Source organism: Herpailurus yagouaroundi, unplaced genomic scaffold, assembly GCF_014898765.1.
Source record: "Herpailurus yagouaroundi ecotype Mexico unplaced genomic scaffold, PumYag 220, whole genome shotgun sequence".
In the NCBI taxonomy this organism is placed as follows: Eukaryota; Metazoa; Chordata; class Mammalia; order Carnivora; family Felidae; genus Herpailurus; species Herpailurus yagouaroundi.
The window spans coordinates 7,747,895-7,771,144 of record NW_024412451.1 but is presented as its reverse complement, the minus strand read 5'-3'; the positions used below and the strand labels follow the sequence as shown (position 1 = coordinate 7,771,144).

At 38.7% G+C, this 23,250-nt stretch overlaps 2 protein-coding genes and 1 pseudogene across 11 annotated transcripts in view; 2 read left to right on the top strand and 1 right to left on the bottom strand.

The window, feature by feature from the left end:
• Positions 1 to 20,955, top strand: part of LOC121019008 (zinc finger protein 677-like) — an 85,163-nt gene extending 64,208 nt beyond the window's left edge. The window contains exon 6 of one of the 3 annotated variants that reach the window (XM_040458192.1): positions 20,883 to 20,955. In XM_040458192.1, coding sequence (XP_040314126.1) covers positions 20,883 to 20,939 — 57 coding nt within the window. In that variant the 3' untranslated portion in view covers positions 20,940 to 20,955. Of the gene's footprint in view, positions 1 to 9,918; positions 10,217 to 20,882 lie in introns of those variants that run through there. The other 2 variants (XM_040458190.1, XM_040458189.1) reach the window with 2 other exon arrangements.
• Positions 3,202 to 4,549, top strand: LOC121018976 (vomeronasal type-1 receptor 2-like; annotated as a pseudogene).
• Positions 15,839 to 23,250, bottom strand: part of LOC121018938 (zinc finger protein 677-like) — a 53,916-nt gene continuing 46,504 nt past the window's right edge. For 7 of the 8 annotated variants that reach the window (XM_040458047.1, XM_040458045.1, XM_040458043.1 and 4 more), the window contains 2 exons: positions 21,762 to 21,915; positions 15,839 to 17,822 (listed from right to left, as the gene is read on the bottom strand). In XM_040458047.1, coding sequence (XP_040313981.1) covers positions 16,168 to 17,822; positions 21,762 to 21,915 — 1,809 coding nt within the window. In that variant the 3' untranslated portion in view covers positions 15,839 to 16,167. The remainder of the gene's footprint in view (positions 17,823 to 21,761; positions 21,916 to 23,250) is intronic. The other variant, XM_040458048.1, reaches the window with a different exon arrangement.

Sequence of the window (23,250 nt, the reverse complement as noted above, 5' to 3'; positions counted from 1 at the left end):
ATACAAAACAAATATGCATCAAAACTCAACGAAGATATTTTTCAAGCCAAAAGTGTTGCTGAGCAACGTCTTTAATGATGATGAGCCAGAGGGTGGCTACAGTCAGGTGCTTGAGAAGCAGGTCTTAGGAAGGTATTTAATCATTTTTAATTATTTTTTACCATATAGACTTCTCTTTTGTTTGACCTTTATCCTGCTGTAGGATGTGAAGGATAAAAACATTTATTGTCGGGGCACCTGGGTGGCTCAGTTGGTTAAGCGTCCAACATTGGCTCAGGTCATGATCTCATGGTTTCTGGGTTTGAGCCGTGCGTTGGGATCTGTGCTGACAGCTCGGAGACTGGATCCTGCTTTGGATTCTGTGTCTCCCTCTCTCTCTGATCCTCCCCTGCTCACACACTGCCTCTGCCTCTCCCTCAAACATAAATGAACTTAAGAAAAAATTTAAAAAACCAAAAAAGAACATTTATTGTCATTTGGATAGGAATTCCCATTTCCCAAATACCAAGCATTAATGATGTTATCCCCCACTTTAGTTTATGCTGGTTATTAACTTTTCTTATGCACTTTGGCATACTTCTGAATTTTTAGCTTCACTGATCTCATAATCTGTTTATAAATAAACATCTCATAAGGATATCCATACTGATTTTTTAAGTTTTTGTGAATATTTTTATTTGTTCATTATTCTGTAAGATTTTTGCAGTAACATTGCTAGTTCGAAAAACTATGTCAATATATTTAAAAAACTATATCAGGATCAAATTAAATTCATAAATTAGGTTAAGGAGAATTGACCTTTTTATAACATTGACTTCTTCTACCCAAGAACATGACATGAATTTATATTCATTTATTTCTACTTTCATATATTTCATGAATGTTTAATTTTTCCCCCATATAGGCTTTACACATTTTTGCTAGTTTCATTACCGGCTAGTTTATTTCATTTATTTTTTAAAGCTATTTATTTATTTGTTTATTTTAGAGAGAGAGAGGGGGATAGAGGCAGGTGGAGAGAGAGGGAGAGAGGAAGAGAGAGAGAGAGAGAGAGAGAGAGAGAGAGAGAGAGAGAATCCCAAGCGAGCTCCACGCTCAGTGCAGCACCAGACAGGAGGCTTGATCCCATGACCCTGGGATTACAACCTGAGATGAAATGAAGAGTCGGATGCTTAACCAATTGAGCCACCCATGTGCCCCTATTTCATCTTATGTTACGCTTTTGTAGTTGCAGGCCTTCTTAATAACTCATAAATGTGTCTTTATTGCACCTAGGCTATTGTATAAACATATCCTGTGTACATGGGGGCCTGGTTGGCTCAGTCGGTTAAGCGTCCATCTTGGGCTCAGGTCATGATCTCACAGTTTGTAGGTTCAAGCCCCGCATTGGGCTCTGTGTTGAAAACTTGGAGCCTGGAGCCTGCTTCGGATTCTGTGTCTCCCTCTCAATCTAGCTCTCTCTCGCTCTCTCTCTCAAAAATAAATAAACATTAAAAAATGTTTTTAATAAAAAAAAAATACTAGCCTATGTACAAAAAGGCTACTGTTTTTGTATGTCAGTATTATGTCCTATTAGCTTACTGAATTATTTTTAATACTGGACTTTCTATCAGTTCCTTTGTGTTTTGGGACGTATACTTGAATCATATACAAACATAGTTCTGCATCTTTGTTTCTAATTCTTATGCCATTTTAAATGGCCCTGGCTAACCCCCCAATACAATGACAAATTAATAGAACAGGTGACCATGTACATTTTTTAGTGTGGTTTTCTGGCCTTAGTGGAATATCTCTAGTGTCCATCTATGAGCAAGACAAAGAGTTTGTCTAGTTGGGAAAGGTCCAACTGTGTTCTATCTGTCTCTAAAATAAATAAACATTTAAAAAAATTTTAAACAAAAAGATTATAATTTCAAAATTAATCTGCCATTCAATAACGTGAGCAAGAGTCACAGAGACATTTTCAGGAGCAATAATGTGATTTCTCTAAAGGCATGTGTGTGTGATAATGAGTGTGATGGAACTAATTAAAATACCTGGTTCACAGCACGAATAGCATGACTGAATGGGAATTGCTGAAATGTGTTCTTCTGTAACTTGAGTGTGATGTGCTTAATGGAGACGGTAAATGTGTCTCTACTGCAAATCTCTGTAGTCTCTTGATCTGTGAGATAATCTTCTTCATGAAATTAGGAAAGGTCCTTTATGAAAAAGTTAACATTGTAACCGATGGTTTCAAAGAGCAAAAAATTAAGGAATTTATTTTTGTATTTTAATTTAAATTAATAAATTAGTTTAAAAATAAAATCTCATCAGGAAAAAATTTTTAACTTATATTTCCTCTGGTTTAAAATCATTTCAGTAGTATTCCCAGCTCATGATTCACCTTTCTTGCTTTTCAATTTATTAAATGCTCAAGATTCCAAGCCCTCAAATTCCATTTGGCAGGTTTATGCTGTATTTAAATAGCTTTTTGAAATCAAATATCAATTCAAGTTTCAGGGTTTTTTTAATAAAATAACATACAGTGATGTGATCTTTAAAGAGGATTAATTTATTTTCTGCCCTAATATGCTTTATCACTATGTGATGTTTCATGTCCCATATGTTAGCACACAGTGCAGTTCTGCCCAATAATTTCTGTTACGGATGCCATTGTCCTTTTGGTCCAGGCAAAAAATGAAATGAGTTCAGCTGCCATCCTAACAGTTGTCTACATTAAATAAACCAGATTGGCTCAATAAAATTACTCAGTGCATGAATACTTTATTAATACCTTTGAATCTTCACTCCATAGTTATATTGGTTATAAAGAATACTTAAACGAAAGTGGGAAATGATCAAACCAGGTTTAGTAAGTAAAATAAATTTAAAATATGAGGAGGTATGTGTGTGTGTGTGTGTGTGTGTGTGTGTGTGCGCGCGCGCGTGTATCCATAACGAGGTTCCTGGCATAGTATAGTACCGTAGCAAACATTCATGTCACTGCAACTAGGCAACCAAGGTTCAAATCGTGATTCCTCTGCTATTTACATGAGTCACTTAACCTCCCATGGCTAAATTCTCCTCGTCTATAGAATGAGAGTAATGTTAGTTCCTAACTCATAGGGTTGTGAATATTATATAAGTTATAATAGGGAAAGCAGTAATAACAGTGACCCACACATTGTAAGTGCTATAAAAAGACACACATGTAACTTTGGACATCTCTCAACAAAAGACCATAGAGTTTAGATGTTCACTCTCAGGGAAAGGGAGAGGCAGGTGAAGATTTTATTTTCCATGAAAGTGTAGCCCAAAACTCATTATTTTCATGCAGAACCCTCTATGTGTGAGTTCTGGACAATGACAGAATGGCCTCGGTAGATTTGAATATAGTAGTGATCTCCCTATTCCACATAGTCATTGGAATCCTGGGCAGTTTCTCACTCTTCTATCATTAGATGTCCCTTTGCTGCAGGGGATGCAAGCCGAGATCCACAAAGTTGGTTCTCAGGCACCTGAGCGTAGCCAACTCCTTGCCCATTCTCTCTAGAGGAATCCCAGAGACGATGGTAGCACTAGGGCTGAAACATTTCACCATTTATTATGGATGCTACGTTCTTTTATATGTTCACGGAGTGGCCAGAGGTATGTCCCTTTGCTCCACCTGCCCTTGACTGTCTTCCAGGCATTCACGATCAGCCCTGGGAACTCCAGGTGGGCAGAGCTTAAAGTGAAAGCTCCAAAGTACATTGGCCCCTCCAGTATCCTGTGCGGGGTGTTCCACATGCTGGCAAATAAGTTTTTTCCCATTTATATGACTGTAAATGAAACAACAAAACTATTACCAAAAAAAGTGTTTGGGATATTGTCGTGCTTCACAGTGTAGAGACAAGATCACAGGCTGATTATAGGCAGCGATGACATCTTTGCTTGACATTTTGTATTTGGGACACATGACGTTGGCCAGCAGCTCCATGGTTTTTCTCCTTCACAGTCACAAGCAGAGGGTCCAAAGCATCCATAGCAACAATCTCTCCCCCAGACCTCCCCTGAGATCAGAGCCACCCAAAGCATCCTTGTTTTGGTGACCACCTTTGTATCGTTTAATGCCGTTGCGTCCATCATTTATGTTTACGTGGCTCCCTTTGATAATTCTAGTTGGTGGCTGGTGAATGTCACTTTACTAATCACTGCGTGTTTTCCAAGTATTAGCCCTTTTGTTCTCATGAATCATGACCCCAGCATATTCAGACTGTACTGTGTCTGCTGTGGAAGAAATACATAATTCCCTCATCTCATCAGGGATATATGAATCGTCTTCCACCTGTTCAGTCACTGATGCAGTGAGACTTCAAGGAATGTTAAGAACCATAATGAGCCAGTTTCATTGCAGAGAGATGGGTGAGTGAGACACTGACATCAGCTTAATATGAAATACTAAAGAGCATGGTACATGAAATCATCTGTATTTAATATGTGTATATTTATATAGTTGTTTTTTTTATTTAAAATTTTTTTGATGTTTATTTTTGAGAGGGAGACAGAATGCGAGTGGGTTGGGGCAGAGAGAGAGGGAGGCACAGAATCTGAAGCAGGCTGCAGGCTCCAAGCTGTCAGCACAGAGCCTGATACGGGGCTCGAACTCACAAGCTGTGAGATCATGACCTGAGCTGAAATTGGATGCTCAACTGACTGAGCCACCCAGGCGCCCCAATAGTTGTATTTTTTTAAATGGTAACAGTGGAGAAGTTAAGATTCCATAAATCAGTCCTGAAATAATGTGAACATACTGGCAATACCACTGAATGTGTAATTTTCAAATTGAGATATTAAATTTTCCCAAGATATACTTGAGATTGCAATTGTAAATCCTGATTTATGATGCACATGGCCTGGGGTGAGGGTGGAGGGAAAACCAGGTTTACTTACTGCTGGCTTTGGAGGCTATGCAATGAATGTTATGCCTCATATCTAAGAGAAATTGTGGATGTTTGAAATATGCTTATGGGGCAAGATGAGTGCATGAAAATATTTTCTGGTCAATATTTGAAGAGTAAACTGTGGGCGACAAAGAGGAACATAGGAAGACGTGTCAGCTGAATTTTAGAAAGGGTGCAGGTGCAGCCAGTAAACAGATTGCGTATGTGGGAAAAGACTGAATGACTTTTGAGATGTTTACAAGGTAGACTGTTCTGTGTTAAATCTTGATGGCAGTTGGCTGTGTTGGTGAGAAGGAGATTTCAAGATGGACTTCTGCTTTTCCAGCTTGAGGTTATGGAGGACCAGTTCATCAGGCTTGGTGCAGGAGACGAGTAGCAGGAGTATATGAGAAGCTGGAGTATATGAACATATTTTGTTTAAAAAGGGATAGTATCGCTTTTGAAATCACTACCAAGGCAATAGACACCATTGAAAGGAAAAAAAAGATATTAACTGAAACATAGAACTATTTTATGGGCACCTGGCTGGCTCAGTCAGTAGAGTATGCATCTCTTAATCTACGGATGGTGACTTTGAGCCCCATATTGGGTGTAGAGATTACATAAAAATAGAAAATTAAAAAAAAACAAAGATTTTATGGGTGCCTAGGTGGCTCACGCAGTTGGGTGTCCATCTTTGGCTCAGGTTATGAACTCGCAGTTCATGAGTTCAAGCCCCGTGTCAGGCTCTGTGCTGACAGCTTACAGCCTGGAGACTGCTTCAGATTCTGTGTCCACCCTCACTGTGTTCCTCCCCTGCTCACACTCTGTCTCTCTCACTCTCAAAAATAAAGATTTAAAACACTTAAAAAGAAGAGGTTAACATAATTCACTGTTATTAAGTCATAAACATTTGCAAGTTTTTCAAAGTAAACATTTTAGTTTGGAATAACTTAGATTTGCAGAAAATTTGTAAATGTAACACTGTGAGTTCCAAAATATCTCTCACCCAGAACCCCCAATGCTACCACCTTAACCTTACCATAGTTCATTTTCACAACTAGGGAACCTACATCGCTATGTCATAGTTAAATAACTCCAGACTTTACTTACATTTCAATGGTTTTAACACAGTCATTTTTCTGATCAGGATCCATCCAAGATTTTACATTATATGTACCTGTCCTGTCTCCCCAGTCTCCTCTGCTCAGTGGAGCACGTTCTCACACTTTCCTTGTTTTTCATGAGAGGTTTGAGGTATACTGGTCCCTCACATTTTAGAATGCCTCTAAAGTTGAATTTCTCAGAAGTTTTCTTTTTCTTTTCCTTAAGTTTATTTATTTGATAAGGAGGACGGGGGGGCAGAAAGAGGGAAAGAAAGAATCCCGAGCAGGCTCCACACGGTCAGCACAGAGCCTGACCTGGGGCTTGATCCCACTAACTGTGAGATCATGACCTGAGCTGAAATCAAGAGTCAGTCGCTCGACCAGCTGAGCCACCCAAGCGCCCCTGAAGTTGTTCTCCTGGATAGACTGCGTTTATGGATTCTTGAGAAGAATATCACATCTCATCACGGCATACAGTCTGAGAGGTTTCTTGCAATCAACACGAGTTACCTTGGATGATGTTAATCGTGATCAGTTAGTTAAGGTCATGTTCACCAGACTCCTCCACTGTAAAATTACCATGCATGCCTTTCCATACTCTCTTCTTTGGGAAACTCTAAACACAGCCCACAGTCAAGTGAGGGGGCGGTGGGGGACGATGGTACTTGAGGGTAGGGGTGTGCTGTTGAACTAAGCTCCACATCCTGGAGGGCTGAGTAGCCCCGTTTATTATCTGCCATTCTTCTGTGTGGAAGCTGTGTCACTTCTCCTTCATTTATGTGTTTATTCAATTGGTGACTCATATCAGCATGAACTCATTTATACTTATTTTATACCTTGTGTTATACTTCAGTGCTCTGCAAATTATTTAGTTGCTTAGATTGTTCAAGCTTTGGTCATTGGAAGCTGTGGTATAAAGTACACTCAGGGGGCGCCTGGGTGGCTCCATCAGGGAAGCATTCAATTTCAGCTCAGGTCATGGTCTCACAGCTTGTGGGTCCAAGCCCCACATTGGGCTCTGTTTTGATAGATCAGAGCCTGGAGACTCCTTCGGATTCTGTGTCTCCCTCTCTCTCTGCCCCTCCCACTCTTGTGTGCGTGCATGCACTCTTTCTCCCAAAAATAAACATGAACACACACACACACACTCACCTGGTCTTTGTCTCAGGTTCCTGGCTCAGAGCTTCAGAAACCTTTAAGAATTCCTAAGTGGTAGGAGTGTCCTTATTACACTAAGGGGGCAACTCTGGGCAAGGGTTCCCCACAGAACTTCAAAATGGGGGACTGGACACCTCTGAAAGACCAACTATGTGATTGGATGGAAACGCTTAGCAGCCCAACCCCTAGGGAGAGGAAGGAGGCTGACTGGGGATTGAGTTCAGTCATGTGGCCAATGATTTAATCAACCAAGTCTAGGTAGTGAAGCCCTGATTAAACACCTGGAGGAGCTCCTGGGAGCTTCTTTGTGGGGGACAAAAGCTACTGTATGGGCAGTCCTCCCAAACCCTGCCCTATGGATGCCTTAATGTGGCTCTTTATTGCTATCCTTTACAATAAAATGTGAAACGACAAAACTAAAACAATTTAGTAACGAGTTTGCTGTCGTTTATTCCAGGGAAGACAACCCTTGATTTGGGGAGGACAGAGCCTCCCATGCAGGGAATGGAGTGCTCTTCCTGATGGATTTGGGGCAAGATTGACTTTTAGAAGAGGCAGTGCAGAAACAGGGCATGATTGGCTAGGAGGTCAGGGATTTCCTTGGAAGACCAGGAGGTGCTGAATACAGGGTAAGATCGGCTACCTGAAGCTGCATTGGAGGACTGTGATTGGTGTATGTTTGGTTTCCTTGCTGGATGTTTCACATAAGAGCAGGCTGATTTAGGTTTAGATTTGTGATGTGGGTCAGGCCACTAATGTGGCCTACAATTTTTTAGGTCCCAATATAGAAATTAATTAATTATCGACGACTATCATACATATAGCACTTTCTGAGTTCTGTGAGTCATCCCAGCAAATATTGAAGCAGGGGACTTGGAGGCAACCTTAAATTTTTAGCTGGCTGGAGATGCGTGGGAAGTTTGGGAATGCCTGACTCATGACTGGTGTCTGAAGTGGGGGCAGTCCCGGGAACAACTTTGCCCTTAACTTGTGGGGTCTCTACTAACACCAGATAAAGTCAGAATTATATTGAATTGAAGGACACCCAATTGGTATCAGAGATTTGGCAACAGGTGGCAAGATTTCTTTCAGGTTTGGCTATTATGGCCCTTTGATATGTCCCCATTTTTTTTTTTTTATTACTTCCTTACTCTTAACATTCTGCCACTACAAGATCCCCCAGGCACATCTTGTATTATCCCTGCTCCTGCCATAGAATCAGCCACAACTCCAAGGAGCCTTTTATTAGAGAATAGTGTTAGAAACCAAGATGTGGGTGCTGAGTGTTCTCCTTGATACTGGGATGTCTTTGCTCTTAGTCTGAGTAGACCGACCTGGAATTACCTGTCCTCACACAGATCTATAGTTTTCTCTTTGTTGTTTTATTTACGTATCTACAGCTACCTCCGTGTGCATACTGATGTCCCTGACTCTGATCCCATACTTCAGGGTTCATTTTAGCCTTCCCCCCCTTGCTTTTGTGTACATATCTGTATTTACCAAGTAGTGTGGCATCACATGCCTTTGAAGAGTTTTGCATCTGTTCCACTATGGTCCCATGCTCTCTGCACACTGCCTATAACCCTCTCCCTCTGGCCTCATTTAGACCCTGCTGTATCACATGCCTGCAACCTTCCAACTCTGCTCCATTCGCCTGCCCCTGCAATGGCAATGCTCACAGCAGTTTAAGATACCGCACGTGGTAAATATCATATGTGGGGGTTGTTGCGGGGATGGAAGAAGTAAGAAAGGTGGGAAGTGCCCCCATTATCAGGCATCCAAGATCAGGAGATTCCTGTATTCTTCCAACATGTGAGCACATTGTGGAGACACACATGTGCATGCAGACTCTTTGAATGTAATTACATACATGGGACTGGGAATGTGGGAATACAGGTGAGTGTGTGTAAATGTGAGTGTGTGCCTGTATTTGATGTGTGTGCATGAGTGTGAGTTTTCTATGGAGTGCATGTTTGTGAGGTTACGACTGTGCGTTTGAGTATATGTTACGCATATGCACACGTTTGCATCTGTGTGTAATGTTTCTGTATTTGTGTTTGTGAACTAAGGTTGTCCACCATCATGATTCTAGTGTGTAGTGAAAATAAAGGATTAATTAGGATTCTCGTGTCATTCTGGTAAATGTACCCCTTTATGATTATGAAATAGATTTCATTATTCCCAGTCATGTTGTTTGCTCTTTAAATATAGTTAATATAGCTACTTTATTTTTAGTAACGTTTATGTTATCTTTTGTCCAAGATTTTACTTTGTGTCCTTAATTTGTGAAGTGAATTTCCCGGAGGAAATATATTGTCTGTTTTTAAAAACTTTAATTGTCAGGGGCGCCTGGTTGGCTCATCTGTTTATAGGTTCTAAGACTCTTGGTTTCAGCTCAGGTCATGACCTCATGGCTCTTGAAATGGAGCCCCATGTTGGGCCTACAATGACAGCACAGAGTCTGCTTGAGTTTCTCTCTCTCCTTCTCTCTCTCTCAAAATAAATAAAACTAAAAAAAAATTAGTGACAATTTTTGCTTTTCAATGGAGCCTTTAGACTATTTCCTTTTACAGGTATTATTATATAGATTTACATTATCTTGCTATTACTTTTATAATGTCTCCTTTGCCCTATTCCCTCTCTTTCTGTCTTCTTTGATGTAACTCAATTTTTACAGATGATTTTGTTTCAAATCCTTTTCTTTGGTTCAGTGGTGTTACCTGTAATTATTTTTTGTGCATTTGCTTTAGGGGTTATCCTACACAGATGACCACAGTATACCTTCACATGCGTTTATACTTCTTCATACAGAGCATCCGACATTTCCTTTCCACAAGGACTTCCATTTCTCCACTCCTGCCCTGTGCTACCATTAGTATAGGTTTCATTTACACATACCGTACACGTATATACTACACTATTAGTTTCTTAAACAGTCCACTATATTTTAAAGGGGTTTAAAAATAGGAAATACAGTTTTTATTTACTCATATAGTTACTACTTCTAGTGCTCTTAATTCCTTTGTGTACATCAGGAGTCTGCCACCTACAGAACAGAAGCCAAATGCAACCTACTGTCTGTTTTTAAGTGAAGTGTAACTGGAATGCAGCGACACTCATATTTAGGTACTTTTGACCCAATAAGGACATACTGGAAGAGCGGTAAGAGAAACAGTATGGCCTACAAAGAGTAAAATATTTATATATTTTCCTTACATAAAAGTTTGCCGACCTCGCAGAGTCACATTATCATCACACCGGAGTTAGTATAAACTTGGTATATGAAACATTCTGAAAAGTCAATATTGTAGTTAAATATTAGGCAATGGTGACACAGTATTGGTCTCAACTGGAAGACTAGGAATAATTGGGAATTACTAGGTCTTGTACTAATGAGGAAAACATGAAATGTGTGATTTTGTTACAATTCAATTTTCAGTATCTTGTTAAAAATTTGATGATACTGACATTGAAGACATAACTGAGGTATAAAAGACCTACGAAATATTACTTGATACAGATTCGTAAATGGAAGAAGCAATACACTCCTGACTGGCTACAGGGGTAGACAACAGGAAAAGTATGTATCTTAATAAGTCCTGGGATCAGCTCCCTAGATAGTTTTAACCAATGATATTTACTATCTTTCCATGAATTCATTAGCACACCCCATTGCTGTGTTCTCTTGGTAGTGGTAAATGTGCCGTAAAGAAATAGGTCTGTGCCTTCTCCAAATAGGTCATGGTTTTGGATCTATTCCATATAATTTTAGCTATTATTAAAATTTGAAAAATGTTCACTACAAGGAGTCCCAAACTTTATTTATTTAAAATGTTAAATAGGCGTAAGACTAAAGGGAGACATAAAACAGGGAAGAGGGAGAGAGCAGGAGTAGATGAAATCAGAGATGCAAGGAGGGTTGGGGCCAGCAAGGGCCTGTTGGTCCATGAAGTGACTTTGATTTTCCTTTTGGAAATGAGAAGCCATGAGAGGATTTTGAACAAAAGTCCCAAAGTTTAAACGTCTCCAGTAGAATCTTAATATCACATTTCACCAAGCCACGCACCAATTGTGGATATTCTGGATCCACTGTAAAATGTTCCCATTCGGGTAATTTTCTGCTTGTTTCCTCCACCTACTTGTCCGTCCGCATTTGTATTTGCACGATACATTGTCAGTGGTTTCTACTCAAATATTGCCTCATCATGTGGGCATTGCCTGAAAACATTGTTTAAATTAGGAAACCCTGTGGTGTATAATTGTACATGAACATATTTATGGTACTTTTACCACTATCATTTTTTATCCTCATAGACTTACCTTATAGGTATATACTTGAAGGCCGGGAATTTTGTTTCCTGCTAATATCCGTGATTAGAATAGTTGCTGACTGATAGAATGAGTGAATGCAGTTTTTCTGTGCAAGGTAGAAAGTTACTGCAGGGTATAAGCTCAGAGACTAATAGTTCAAATGCTCAAGGAAACATGTAATTCTATTTGTGACACCAAATTCCTTACTCCTGTAACTTTCTATCCTAACATTCTGAACATCTGTCATAAACTCTCAAGCTGTATTTTCGTATTTTGAGTTGTAGGTATGTGCGAAACAGCTCTATCTCATCAGTGAAGGAATGTTTTAGTAAAGCTTTTCTAAGCTACAAAATGTTAAATTCAGGATTCCCTCTCAAATGTTCCATTCTACTCTCAATACAAATATTAATCTTATTGGTTAGGTAGGACAGTTTTATTTGTGAGTGACAGTCCTCCTGGAAATCAGTGGCTGAAACAACTAGGTGGTTTATCATTCTCACATAACAGGAAGCCCAGAGATGCAGGTTGGGATGGGACGGGTCCCCTGGGCAGTCCTCTGCCTGCTCCACCTCCCTTAGCACCCAGCACTCTCTCTCCTTACAGCAGGATGGCCGCTGTAGGACCAAGAAGGATGAATGGGGAGGGGCAAAGGCCTTTTCTTTATTAGGTTTTATCTTATTTACACAGAAATAATCCCAGGAGGTTTTTCCTAATTAGTTACATATTTTAATAATGCAATTTTTGGGGCGCCTGGGTGGTTCAGTTGGTTAAGCAGCTGACTTTGGCCCGGTCATGATCTCATGGTTCATGGGTTCAAGCCCCGCAGTGGGCTCTGTGTGACAGCTCAGAGCCAGGAGCTTGCTTTGGAGTCTGTGTCTCCTTTTCTCTCTGCCCCTCGCCTACTCCCTCACTCTCTCAAAAATAAACATTAAGAAAATGCTTTAATAATGCAATTTTGATAAAGATATGGGTGGGGGGTTGGGTGGCTCAGTCAGTTAGTTGAGGGTCAAGACTCTTGATTTGGGCCCAGGCCATGATGCCAGGGTAGTGGGATCGAACCCCGTGTCAGCTCTGCACTGAGCGTGGAGCCTGATTCTCTCCCTCTCCCTCTCCCACTGTTCCCTACTTGTGTGCACTCTCTCAAAAATAAATTCCTTAATTAAATACAATAAGGATACTGGGGAATTTTCAAATGTCATATTCATGCCTCAACAAGATAAAAAGATGGTAAAGAAAACATTTTGCAGACCAGGTTTAAATATACCCCTTATTAATATTAAATGACAAGGTAGTCAAGGATAACTGTAGAATGAAACAGATTTTGTCAGTTTAGTTTGTTCAGAGAGTATAATGTTGCATGCAACCCACCAGCAGTCTGAGAGGTGTTAAAAATGTGTCAAAAATTACTAATCCTTGGTGTCTTCTTACAGATTTCCTTTGAAATTTATTAATTTTATTTACATGAATTTAAAACTAATTTATCAAGTTTCAATACAGATATTCTAATTCTAGTACCTTTTTGAAACGTTTTGTAAAGTTTGTTTATTTTTCCATGCTCAGTGTGGAGCCCAACCTGAGGCTCAATCCCATGAACCATGAGATCATGACCTGAGACAAAATCAAGAGTTGGGTGCATACTTGCCTGAGCCACCCAGGCATTCCCTGATTCTAGTATCTTGGTAGAAAACTGGAAGGACTGATTTTGAGATTCCGTTCATTCCATTCTCCTTTAAAGCGAGAGATCTACAAAAGGCTTATAGTGGGGAAATGTTCTATCACTTCTGAATGTATATTAATATTAGACTATAACTTACTAGAGAAAAAAATCATGACATAGTCTAAAAATGTCTTTGGTAGTTTAGCTCAACTGTAGTTCACAACCAGTTTCCATAATCATATTGTGTGGTGGGGTCTATGTGTGCATCAGGAAAGAGAAGGCAGTAGTTAGCATGAGGAAGATTGTGGTCTTTCCCAACAAAGTCAGTTAGGAGAAACATTCAGTTTTATACTAAAGAGTCTGACTCTACTTTTGATGCCCAACTAATGATACCTGTGAAGCGTCATTACAACCTCTTACTATTCTGCCCATCTGGACAGGAAAAGCTAATAATGACTCCTGAGAGGTCCTTCCCTTGGCCGTAGTTATAAATTCACAGTGTAAATGAGTACCATCACCCCGGCCCCGCACAGTATGCATCATAACAAAGTAGCTACCGTTCCCTGCTTTCTCTAGCCATTTTCAGAACTTGAGAAGTCTACCCTGCTCTCCCGAGAAAGCATCTTTATGTAACAAATATTCTCCGAACACTTGAGTGAACAGAGTCATCATTCTTGACATCCAAACATCCTGTTCCAGTGGAGTAAGCACAAGTGCAAATGAGCAAAAAATGTTTTAGAGGGTAAATATGTGAGACTTCTCATTATCAAAAAAGATTCCCATTGTGTATGTTCACTCTTGAGAGTAAATTCATGAACGTTTACCTTTTCAAATTATTTCCCTGAGCACACCGGCACAAAATGTTCTGTTACCTTTAGCCTTACTTCTTACAGTATCTTCTTAACTTCTTCTGTCTTCTTATAGTATCTTTATCCTTACTTCTGAAGTTTTCTTTTACTTCCCAATACTTTTCATATGCCTACTTTTTGTTTTCATTTAATGTAACAGTGCAACACACTAGTCTCATTTTAGCATAAAAGGTATGTATAAATATCATCATATGGAGTATATTCATGAATGGGGAGGCAGGTTTTAGAGGGTGAGAGTTTGAAATTGCACTATGGTTATTTTCATTACAGCGACAAAAATAATCTGACATATACTATGAACTTTGAGATATACTGAGATATACTATGAATTTGAACTCTCAAATTCAACTTATGAATATATATTTCCTGAACTGCACATCTGAATCTAACATGGAAAAAAATTGTTATGGATGATATTCAACCTACAGAGCCAAAGGATGTATTATTAGTGTTCATTATGAAATGCCCCAAGGAGGTGGGATGCACATGGGCTAATAACAGTCACATGATTCACTTAGGGTTATACAAAAGCTTACATTTTAGTTACTTAGATATGAGAAATAGGGTATCCTAAATCAAATAGTATCAAAATGCAATTTCAGTGGTCAAATTTGAATCCTTCACAAGCATACTACTTTTGGGTTTGTTTTTGTTTTGTTTTTAGAGCAAGTAGGCAAGAGGGGCAAAGAGAGAGAGAGAATCCTAAGGCTCCATGCTCAGCAGAGAGCCCAACAGAGAGGTTGATCACATGACCCTGAGCCAAAATCAAGCCACTCAACACACTAAGCCACCCAGTCACCCATACCTTGGTTCTTCTGATTAAAATGTCCTCTAGAACTTTTCAGTTTCCAAAAATAAGAGTAATTTTTATTCACCCATGATATATAACTATTACCTTTCAAAGAGGGAGAGACCATCATTACCCTCCATTTTCTCTACCACGTATATCATCCCCAGTAACCCATCATTCTCACATAAAAATCTCATTCTCTCAATGTAACGAACTACTCTGTTTCATGATCATCTTTCTGATAGAGTATTCATTTCCTGTATTAACCAACAAAGGCTCTCAATGATACCAACAAATCCAGAGAAGTGCCTATGACCACAGAAAACATGACAATTAGGGTAATAGTTTTAGATCTATTCCCTACCACTCCCCATGCTCTCAGATTTATACTATACTGTATCTTAAAATTAGCATCCTAGTTTTTCCAGGGTATACACATATGACTAAGCCCCACCTAATGAAATAAGTTCCTTTAACCTTACTGATGCTTTCTCTGAAACCACCATGGTTGGCAAATGAAATGCATGTAATGCAAGTATAACATCATTGGATTCCAAATTTGAGGTTATAAAGTCATCAATAATGAAGCCTCAAGAAACCTCAAATAATTAAAAAAAAAAAAACGTATAGGGGTGTGTTGCTGGCTCAGCTGGAAGAGCATGTGACTCTTGATCTTAGGGTTTTGAGTTTGAGCCCCATGATGGGTGTAGAGAGGAAAATAAAATCTTTAGAAAAGATTTAAACAGAAGATGTTTAAGTCTTTCCACAGATACACTTGTTCCATTGACTCACATCATCTCCTGAGTTTAAATTTCTATGGAATTTAACACCTAAGATTGGTTGATCCTCCAAATAGACCTACTTCCCCCTAGTGTGAATTTTCTTATTGTAGTCCACTGGCTAAACAAACAATCACCTTCATTACACATGTAATGTTTCTGTCCAGTATGAATTCTTTGGTGTTTCCTAAGGTAAACACTTTGACATATTTGTATGGTTTGCATGTTATGTGAATTCTTTCAAGACCACAAACCACAAAGTTGTACATTTTGGGTTTTTTTTAATCACTGGAAGTCTGTACCTCTTAATCCCATCCACCTATTTTACCCCCCTCCCCAATCTGTACATTTTTTATACACCTGATCATACTCAATCCATTTGTAAGGTTTCCCTCTAGTAAAAATTACATTCACAAGACATAATAAGCTTTGGATAAGCCTTGCCATACAATCCATTTGTGTGCTTTCTTTTAGAGATTTATATTCTGATATCAGGGGAGGTGTGAGCCATGGTTACAAGCTTTGCCACATGGTAGTTTCATATGGTTCCTCTCCATGATGGAATCTCTGCTGTTGAGTAAGCCTTGCTCATTTTATTTGCAAGGTTTCTTTCTCCTATGAGTTCTTTGATGATCCCCAAAGCTTGAGCTTTGAATAAAAGCACTGCCACACATATTATGTTTATGCTGTTTCTTTTCACTATGTATTTTCTGATGCCTAGTAAGGTTTGCAAATTGGGTAAAAGCTTTGCCACATTCATTACATCTATAAGGTTTCTCTCCAGTATGGATTTTCTTATGCTGAGTAAGATGTGAACGTTCTGTAAAGGCTTTTCCACACTCAGTACATTTGAACGGTTTCTCTCCAGTATGAGTTCTCTCGTGACCCGAAAGATGTGAATGTTTGATAAAAGACTTATCACATTTACTACATTTATAAGGTTTTTCACCTGTATGAATTCTCTGATGGTCAGTAAGGTTTGAACTTTGGATAAAAGCCTTGTCACACACATTACATTTGTATGGTTTCTCTCCAGTGTGTATTTTCTGATGTGTAGTAAGATTTGAAAATTTGGTAAAAGCTTTGCCACATTCATTACATTTGTAAGGTTTCTCTCCAGTATGAGTTCTTTCATGACCCCAGAGGTTTGAACGTCTGCTAAAAGCCTTATGACATTTTCTACATTTATATGGTTTTTCTCCTGTATGGATCCTCTGATGTTCTATAAGGTTATAGCTTTGGATAAAAGCCTTGCCACATACATCACATTTGTATGGTTTCTCTCCAGGATGTGTATCCTGATGTCTAATGAGGTGGGAGCACTGCTTAAAAGTTTTGCCACACTCATTACATTTGTAAGGTTTCTCTCCAGTATGGATTTTCTCATGTTGAGTAAGGCCTGAACGCTCAGCAAAGGCTTTGCTACATTCATTACATTTGTAAGGTTTCTCTCCAGTATGGATTTTCTTATGTCGAGTCAGATGTGAGCGCTCCATAAAGGCTTTGCCACAGTCATTACATTTGTAAGGTCTCTGTCCAGAATGAATTCTCTCATGACTCATGAGGTTTGAGCTTTTGCTAAAAGCCTTCCCACAGTCATTACATTTGTAAGATTTTCCTCTAGTGTATGCTCTTCTGTCTTGTGCAGGTAACAAAGGATATTTAAAAATCTTCCTAGATTTATTCCAAATGTTTTTGGTACTGGGAGGAATTCCTTGAAGTGGTGAGACTGAGGAACCATTGCTGACAGACTTCTCAATTGGATTACTACATTCATACATTTCCTCCTCACTGTGAAATCTCTGCAGTTCAGCCAGATGTGCCTGCAAACTTAATCCAGTTCTATTTTCCATGCAGTTTATGTACTGGTTTCCAGAACCACTTCTGTTACCGCCCAGTTTTAACGAATTCCTCATAAATGGCTCCTCATGCATGAAATACTGGTACATACTATTTCTCACAGAAACACTCTGATTTTTAGGAAGAGTAACTGAGGACTGATTAAGTTGCCAGTCTTTTCCACAAGTGAGATTTTTGTCATGGGTCAAAGGCACTTCTTTGTAATTTCTTGCATCATACTCCCAGTGAGTCTCTAACTCATGCATATTTTCCCAGACTTCCTTGAGATCAAAATCCTGGATGTCATGACTTTCATTTCTCTCCAGTATTACCAGGTGGCACAATTCTCCTTTATTAATGTCCTCTATTGGTGATAATTCCTTGATTACAAATCCAGCTGAAGGGCTTCCTATCAAAGAGAGTTGGAAGATAAATATTTTATACTAAATTGCATAATTACACACCCAAATAATACTTTATAATGAATAAAGGAAGCTTTTCAACCATGGTCTTCAAACACTATTGTTCTATACAATGTTTTTAAATTTTGTTTTTATAAATGTGGGGATAATGCTTGTATTTGCACATCTATGGGAATATGATTGTGTTGTAAGTTAAAAGCCTGACCCTAGAGAAAGGAACTGATATAGCAACAGGCATAATATTGACTCATTCTGTAAGAATTTATACTATGGTATGAAGTAACAATGGAAAACATTCAACAGGGAGACAGTATGGTGTTATAGGACAGTATTTCCTCTAAAAATGATCAAACTAAATATCCCATGAATTCCATTTCTAGGTATATACTCAAAAGAATTATGTAATATATACATGTTCCATGAGACATGTACAAGAATTTTTTTGTAAGTTTATTTACTTAACAGAGTGAGAGGGAGCTTGCAAATGGGGGAGGGGAAGGGAGAAAGAGAGAATCCCAGGCAGTCTTCACACTGTAAACACACTGCACAATGCTTGACTTGAACTCATGAACTGTGGGATCATGACTTCAGCGAAAATCCAGAGTCAGACACTTCACCGACTGAGCTACCCAAGCACCCCAAAATAAGGTATCATTATCTAAAAAGCTATGGCAAATCAAATTAATGACATTTGTGACTAAAGCAGTAACTTAAAAAAAAAAAAAGTACGTTCTAAAGATATCACAAATACTCCATTTAAAGACTGCCATAGGGGCACCTGGGTGGCTCACTTGGTTGAGTGTCCAACTTTGACTCAGGTCATGACCGCATGATTTAGAAGTTCAAACCCCACTTCGGATTTTATGCTGACACCTTGGAGCCTGGAATCTGCTTCAGATTCTGACTGACTCTCTCTCTCTCTCTCTCTCTCTCCCCCCCTCCCTCCCTCCCTCCCCAATTCATGCGCTGTTTCTCCCTCTCTCTCAAAAATAAACTTTTAAAAAAAGACATAAATGTAATTGAGGAAAATACATGTTACAACAATAAAATATCCCTACACATTTATGAAAATGGCCAAAATTTAGAACACGAATACCAAATACTAGTGAGAATGTGGACCAATAAGAACTCTCATTCATTACTGGTGGGAATGTTGTATCCCACTCTGGTAGACAAGCTGCACTTTCTTACAAAACTAAACATACTCTTAAATATGATTTAGCAGTCTCATTCATTGGTATTTACACAAATAAGTTGAAAATTTGTATCTATACAAAAACCTACACATGAAATAGGAAATCCTAAAATTTGTATGGAACCACAAATGACCCCAAATGCCCAAAGCATCTTGAGAAAGATGAACAAAGATGGAGGCATCACACTTCCTGATTTCAAACTCCTTGACTACAAATCTGTGGTAATTAAAACAGTATGGTATTAGCATAAATCTAATAGACACACAGATCAACAGAACAGAATAGAGCCGAGAAATAAACCCACACACGGTCAATTAATTTACAACAAAGGAGACATGACCATACAATGGGGAAAGCACAATGTCTTTAATGGATGGTTTGGGAAAACTGGACTCCAACAGGCGAAAGAATGAAACTGGACCACTGTCTGAAACCATACACAAAAATTAACACAGAATGGATTACAGACTTAAACCTAAGACGTGAAACCATAACATTCCTATAAGATACAGGGTAATGAGCTCCTTGATTCAGGTCTGGGCAATGATTTTTTTTTTTTTTTTTTTTTTTACTTCGACACCAAAAGAAAAATCAACAAAAGCAAAGGTAAGTGGGACTACATCAAACTAAAAAGTGTCTGCACGGCAAAGGAAACACTTTTTTTAACAACATGAAAAGGCATCCTACTGGACAGGAGAAAGTATTAGCAAAATATGTATCTGATAAGGGGCTAATAATCCAAAACATGGCAAAAAGAAGCTCAAATAATCCAATTTAAGAAATAGGCAGAAGATATGAATAGACATTTTCCAAAGATCTAGAGATGGCAAAAGGACCATGAAAAGATGGCCAACATCATTCCATCATCAGGGAAATGCAAATCAAAATCACAATGAGGTATCACTTCACACCTATTAGAATGGCAGTTATCAAAGTATGATTTCTCTTATATGTGGAATCTTAAAAAAACAAAATAACCCCTCTTAGATACAGAGAATATATGTGTGGTTGCTAGAGGCAGGTAGTTGAGGGGACGGTGGCAGAAATGGGTGAAGGTAATCAAAATATTTAAAAAAAAAAAAAAAAAAAAAAAAGATGCCTGCCTGGCTCAGTCCACAGAGCATGCAACCCTCGAACTTGGGGTTCTGAGTTCAAGCCCCATGTTAGGTATAGAGATTACTTAAAAACAAAACAAAAATTGCTGCCAACTCTTGAGTTCTTAAAACCAAAAAATAAAAACAAAACAACCAAAAAAATATCAATATAGTGCTTTCCACATACCAAGAATACAACAAACATCTGTGGAATGATACGTTTTTCCTACAGAAAAGCTAACTAGAGATATCAGTAAGTTGTGCTCTATTTAACCTACATCTAGTTTTGATTTTCGCTTTTTAGAACTATCTACATCATGCCTTCCTCCTAATTACTGCACAAGCGCCCAACCTCAAGAAGCCAGGATAGCCCAGGAAAGAAAGAGGCCTTAGCTCTACTCTAATAGACAGTTATTACCTTTTGTTTGTCTCCTGAAAAGTTCTGTCAAGGATACAAAATGGAAATGGAAAGTGAATAGTTCCAGGGGTTTGTACTACAGAGACCTCAGCTCTGACCTGTATGTTACGAGAACCATGAGAGATGAAGGGAAAGACTCTCTTAGAGACAGCCATCTCAGTCCCTCTCAAATCACAGCACCAGTATGGTCAGAGGGCCCAAATAACAGTGTTGTAGGTCCTAACAGTGGGAGTTTAAACTTGTACGTAATTTGATTTACTCATATGAATAACAGAATGAGAAGTGTGTGTGGGATTTCCTCTGAAAGCTCCTAAGAAATAAACTTTTATTTTCCCACAGATCCTTCCCAAACAATACTTAATGGACCTGCTTACTCTGTGCCCATTTCAGTTTTGACTTATGCTCACATCCCAACACATTCCCACCTGTCTGGATGTTCTCCTATATTCACTTCACTTTCCACAGTCCAGGGATCTTTCCCCTGGAAAGAGATGATAGAGATGATATTCAGTTCAAGAAAAGATTTCTATTTATGAAGAAAAATAAAACATGTTCTGCTCTTCCAGAACACATTCCCAGCTCATTTTTCAGCAAAGAAGAAAGGACATTCAGTATATGTGGGTGTAGAAACATACTTCAAAAAGTAGTCAACTGAATGCCTGAATGCTTAAGGATTATTTTAGGTATGCAGAGATCTGGTTCTTTCCAAGAAATACTGAACCAAAAGCACAAGGGTAAGACCACAGAATCAGATATTTTAAAAAATTCACCATAAAGTTTCCTTTTTTCCCAACTTTAAGTAACTTTATTGTCTCTGAGCCTTATCTTTAATGATGTCAGTGAAACTGGACTTTACTAAGACTTTAAGGATTTTTATATCCTATTCCCCAGACTCCCAGATTATTTAAATTCTAGTTAGTTAACATACAGTGTAGTATGGGTTTCAGTAGAATTTAGGGATTCATCACTTACAAATAACACCCAGTGCTCGTCCTCACCAGTCCCCTCCTTTAAGCTTTTCTGACTACTAATGTTCTGCAACCACCTAAACAAGCAGGAATGCAGAACTTCTGAAGGAAAGGGAAGTTAGAGTCCATTTGCCACATTATGATGCCTTTCCATTCTCAATTACAACAGCTGCAATCATTCCCTTAGAAACAGGGATTTGAAACTCCTATGATCAAGTGAAAAGAAAATGCAGACGTAAAAAGTAATTACCGACTTCGGGAGGGAAGTTATCCTCACCCAGGGAGACCAGGTTCCTGTAGTTCTCCAGCATCACATCCCTGTACAAGGCCCTCTGAGCAGGGTCCAGGCACTCCCACTCCTCCTGAGAGAATTCTATGGCCACATCCCTGAATGTCAACCGCCCCTGAAAGGAAAACACATTTCAGCAAGTGGACAGGGAAAGTGTTCTTATTTGACACAAAACAAGAGAAGCACAGCTGTGTAAAGACTGACTTGGCTGGAGTGAGTGCTCTTTGATCCGTGTAATATAATTTTGAGCAAGTTACACTTAACATAAAAACAAGCCATTTTAAAGTACCATTTGGGGGCATTTAGTGCATTCACAATATTGCACAAACATCACCTCTGTCTAGATCCAAAACATTTTTATCATCCCCAGAGAAAATACTTATTAAATACTATTAAAGCAGGTGCTTCCTATTGCCCAGTCCCTGGCAACCACTAATGCTCTGTCTCTATGGATTTACCAATTTTGGATCTTTTCATGTAAGAAGGGATCAAAAATGTGACCTTTTGCATCTGCCTTCTTTCATGTAGAATGTTTGGGGTTTATCCATGATACAGTATGTATCAGTGGTACATTTCCTTTCTTCTGGAAAGGACTAGACTATAGACCTGTCATTGCAGGACTAGTGTATTGCAGACTGTAGGACTAGACATTGCAGGACTAGACTATATTCATTCAACTACTGATGGGCATTTGATTGTTATCAACTTTGGTTAATATTAGTAATTTGCTACGAACTTTCGAGTACAAGTGTTTGGATATCTGTTTTCAATTCTTTTGTTATATACCTAGGCGTGGAATTACTGGGGCACATGGTTTAATTTTTTTAAGAATCTGCCATGTGCTTTTGCACAGCAGCTACACTTTAACAGCAATGTGTCATGATTCTAATTTCTTCACCTCTTTACCAACACTTTTTTTGCTGTTGTTCTTTTACAGTAGTCATTCTAGTGGGTGTGAAATGATCACTTGTGGTTTTGAGTTTGCAATTTACTAATGACTACTGTCACTGAATATCTCTTCATGTGCTTGTTTCATTTGTGTATCTTCTATGGAGAAATATCTATTAAAATCCTCTGACCATTTTTTAAGTTGGGTTCTGTGTATTTTGGTTGTTGAGTTGTAGAAGTTCTTCATATATTCTAGGTTCTAGACCCTTCGTAGATATGGACTGGCAAATTATTTCCTCCCATTTAGTAGATTGTTTCACTTGTGTGAGAATGTCCTTCACTGCACAGACATGATTAATTCTGATGATGACCAATTTATCTACTTTGTCTTTTTCTCTTTCGATTTGGGATCATGTATAAAAATCCACTGCCAACCCTCAGGTCATGAAGATTTACCCCTATGTTTTCACCTAAGACTTTTATAGTTTTAGCTCTAACATTCAGTCTTTGATTAATTCTGAATTGATTACCTTATATGGTACAAGGTAGTTTCATTTTCATT